The sequence below is a fragment of the Limulus polyphemus genome, unplaced genomic scaffold, assembly GCF_000517525.1.
Source record: "Limulus polyphemus unplaced genomic scaffold, Limulus_polyphemus-2.1.2 Scaffold3470, whole genome shotgun sequence".
Taxonomy (NCBI): domain Eukaryota; kingdom Metazoa; phylum Arthropoda; class Merostomata; order Xiphosura; family Limulidae; genus Limulus; species Limulus polyphemus.
The window spans coordinates 106,412-110,213 of record NW_013669080.1 but is presented as its reverse complement, the minus strand read 5'-3'; the positions used below and the strand labels follow the sequence as shown (position 1 = coordinate 110,213).

The 3,802-nt window shown below is 38.8% G+C and overlaps 1 protein-coding gene across 1 annotated transcript; it reads left to right on the top strand.

Annotated features, from left to right (window-relative positions):
* The first annotated feature begins 726 nt into the window (after positions 1-726).
* On the top strand, positions 727-3,757 carry LOC106469408. The gene has a single exon (XM_013929898.2). The coding sequence runs from the start codon at positions 741-743 to the stop codon at positions 3,246-3,248; it is 2,508 nt and encodes an 835-aa protein (XP_013785352.1). The 5' UTR covers positions 727-740; the 3' UTR covers positions 3,249-3,757.
* Positions 3,758-3,802: the final 45 nt, after the last annotated feature.

Below are 3,802 nucleotides of genomic sequence, written 5' to 3'. Positions count from 1 at the left end.
GGCCTCAATACTGTCTCTTTTTTTTTATCACTAAACCCCAGACTCGACAATCCTATTATCCAGCGGTATACAAGGTTATCTATGTTTATCTATCAAAAAATTAAAACCCAGATACAATAATCCTACTATCCGGCGGTATACAAGGTTATCTATGTTTATCTATCAAAAAATTAAAAACCCAGATACAATAATCCTACTATCCGGCGGTATACAAGGTTATCTATCAAAAAATTAAAAACCCAGATACAATAATCCTATTATCCAGCGGTATACAAGGTTATCTATGTTTATCTATCAAAAAATTAAAAACCCAGATACAATAATCCTACTATCCGGCGGTATACAAGGTTATCTATGTTTATCTATCAAAAAATTAAAAACCCAGATACAATAATCCTACTATCCGGCGGTATACAAGGTTATCTATGTTTATCTATCAATGAAATAAGAAACAAAAATATCAGGTAATCTAGAAAGTAACCATTATTAAGTTGCAAAGACTAATCACCAGGAATTTAATACCGGTTAAAGGACCAAATTTAAAATCATTCATTCATATTCGCTGACGGAACTTATTATCTAGACAATTATGATCATGTTGGAAGGTTTTTTTTACAGGGTATCCAATTGTAAGAAATGGATTTGAAGTAAAAGAAAACATATCATGTTATATTTGTTAACTGTCTTAGATATAAGAGTGACATGAAGTCTTCTTTTTCTTTCAGGATTCATCCTCTATCATGGAAGCTGGTCAACGTGTGGATTTATCTCGAGAGGAAACGAATGTAAGTCCCAAGGCCGAGAGAGAAAAGAACCCAACATTTTCAAATATACTTGACAAGACCTCTCCAGACTCTGGTGCTAATTGTAAAGGTAAATCATACTGTGATTTGGTTTATCCAAAAACATATGAGGAAAATAGCCAGCATAAACAACAAGCCAGTGGTCCAGATGTGAATCAAAGTGCCAAAACTTCAAAAATTATAGAGAGCTACAATGTAGAGACGTCTAAGGAAGAAAACGACATTTCAATAACCACTAGTTCTACGAAGGATACGTTTCACCTCCACGATGAAATTGTTGTTCCCCTAAAACGTGACAATACTGATTCCCCTGTTAGCTTTACTGAGCTCCTGAGAACCAACAATAAAGTGGGGTGTGAGGTTGATTTTCTCCCTGAGACCAATGAAGCATTGATGGACAATAATGATTTGATATATAACCATGATTGTCCTGGTAAAGTTCCTGAATTCGTGACAGATGATAAAAACGTGAAACATAATTATGACATGCCTGGAAGATTACGTGGATCATTGACAGATAAAACTAATTTGAAGCATATGGTTGATTTGCCTAATGAATCAGGGGATTCTCTTTTATCTGAAACTAGTGCAACAGATGTTATTGACCCCCCTAACGACATACCTCAAACTATGAAAGTGAACCACACAGAAAAGGCCAAGGGCGAGTCTGAAAACAGTGAGAAAAAATGTGACGAAGTAAAAGAAATTAGCAATAGTGAGGGTCTTCAAAATAACCTCGCTGATGTTTCTAAAAAAACCGGTAAAGAGTCTCGGAGCTCAGATGCCAGCTGTGCACAGGTAAAGTCAGAAAAAGAGAAAAAAAGAAGTCGAATGAAACATCTGCGGCCAGATGCACGGACAACCTGGAGTATCACAGCGGTTCGAGGGAAAGTGACAGAGAGGTGTTTGTGGGCAGCATGCAAAGCGCTGACCTCGGGATTGGTGCTTATATTAGTTGGCTCTGGAATGGCTACAATAGGCTTTTACTCTGACCACCTTTCCAAGATGGAAGAAAAAAGGGGAAATACTACCATTTTAGTCACTAATAAAAATCGAAATTACCACTTGACGAGTCTTACATACCTGGGTCCTATTGTGATGGGAATTGGGGGATTTATCATTGTTGCTGCTTGTGTCATGACTTTCGAAGCTCGTGATACAGCTGCTAAGATTGTGCCTGTTTGGTTTCGTAAGACAAGGGTACATGCTGCCAAGGGAGACAGTCGAGTAGCATCAGGCCGTTCAAGCGAAACATCGTGGGAACGATTCTTAGCTCAACCTACTGCGACTAAAAGTAATGACAACAACGATCGTTCTGCTGTAACTAGAGCATTAATCAACTTCAGTAAGTATCTCCAAACTAGCGTTGATTCCTCCAAGCTTCTCGGAGAAGGCAAGTCTGGAATTCACAAATGTCCTTCTGAACCTTCTTTTCCAAAGTTGTACAGTCATCCAAATAGTGCCCAAGGTCAAGAGCACGAGGCCCTTCTGAAAGATCGGGACACCCTTACTGTCCCCAAGTCAGACCATTCGCCAGGAGACAGATCTTCTAGAAGTATGATGGTCGCTGGTGTTAAACCACGCACTCTAACTACTGCTTCACATCTTTATCGTCAAGCCATTTCTATGGACTGTCCAAGACCAATACTGAAGCGACACGTGTCTCATGATGTGGGGGCAGTAGAAAGCACAGCACGTTCTCCTAGTTTCAGAGAAAATGTTTCCTTTGAAGAAACCCCTAAAGCAGTGCTTCATGACCCAAAAGAGAAGCATAATGAATCAAATGACTCTATGTCCATGGATTTGTACTTGCCTAACAAATCAGTGAAGCTCAAGGTCTGTGATGAATCTAAAGGACAAAAAACACGGAATAGATTATCTCCCAGAAAACTCACATTTGAAGATGGCTTTAAAAGTCACAGTATGGACTCCAGAGATCGTCTCCCTGTAAGAAATTCTTCTTACATGGAAAGTCATCATCCGAGAGCATCATCAGCAGGGAGTTTTCGAAACTTAACAGGACAATCACTTGGAAGACCCATTGCTAGTCCTAGATTTTTAACCACTAGTGTCCACCATAGAGGATTCTCTGACAGCATCTCCAGCGAAAGTTTACAGGTTCCAGAAACTTGTATGTCATCTGGTGAAGTATTTTTGTCATACTCAGCAGGAAGTTCTCGGTGTCCTAGCATTGAAAGTACAATAATTGCTACTTCCACTGACAGATTGCACAAACCTATCTTTCACTCCCCTCGACTCGTACATCGCCAAGAAACAGCGCCAGCTTCCAGCGACAGAAAGACAGACTTTAAGCTCGGACATACCCAAGCACGTGACCTACTTCGTAGGGAAACAGCTCCAGCTAAACGACACCCATTCCTCCGACAGAGAGCGCTGGATACATACAGTGAATGCGAAAGTAAAGAAAACCTCAATACTCACTGAAGAAGAATGAGAAAGGAAACCAGCTGATATTCGTTTAACGTTGTTTATAATTTTCAACACCTTATACTGCTCAAGCAAATCATGTGACCTTGCTCAACCGCATTTGACAGGCCCGATATCTCTGTGATGGTGATTGCTATATTCGTGATGGTGATTGCTATATTCGTCCCTTCTGCTAAAATATAGTCTCTTCTGAAAAACTACTGAAAATTAACCTTCACTCTTTGCCAGCTCTTTTCCTGAATAATACACATGGATTTATATATATCTATATATTTATACATAATATTTTCATGTTTAACTGTCCGTATAAAAAACAAACCTTAGACCTAGAAGCCATATAGTTTAAGTAAGTAAAAAATAACTGATTCTACTTATAGATATTTGTAGCTTTCATTTAGGAATGTGTTACTAAGCTGAATATGGAATATTTAGCATTGGAAACATACATAAGATATTTCGATGACGAGGAACCCACTTTGAGACTAATAATGCTTGGAGACTGCTTGAATGGGTAATGAAGAAAAACTTTAATATAAGTTTAACGTAACAGC

Excerpts from the sequence above, each read along its gene's own strand:
- LOC106469408 (XM_013929898.2), top strand. The coding sequence starts at position 741 with ATGGAAGCTGGTCAACGTGTGGATTTATCTCGAGAGGAAACGAATGTA.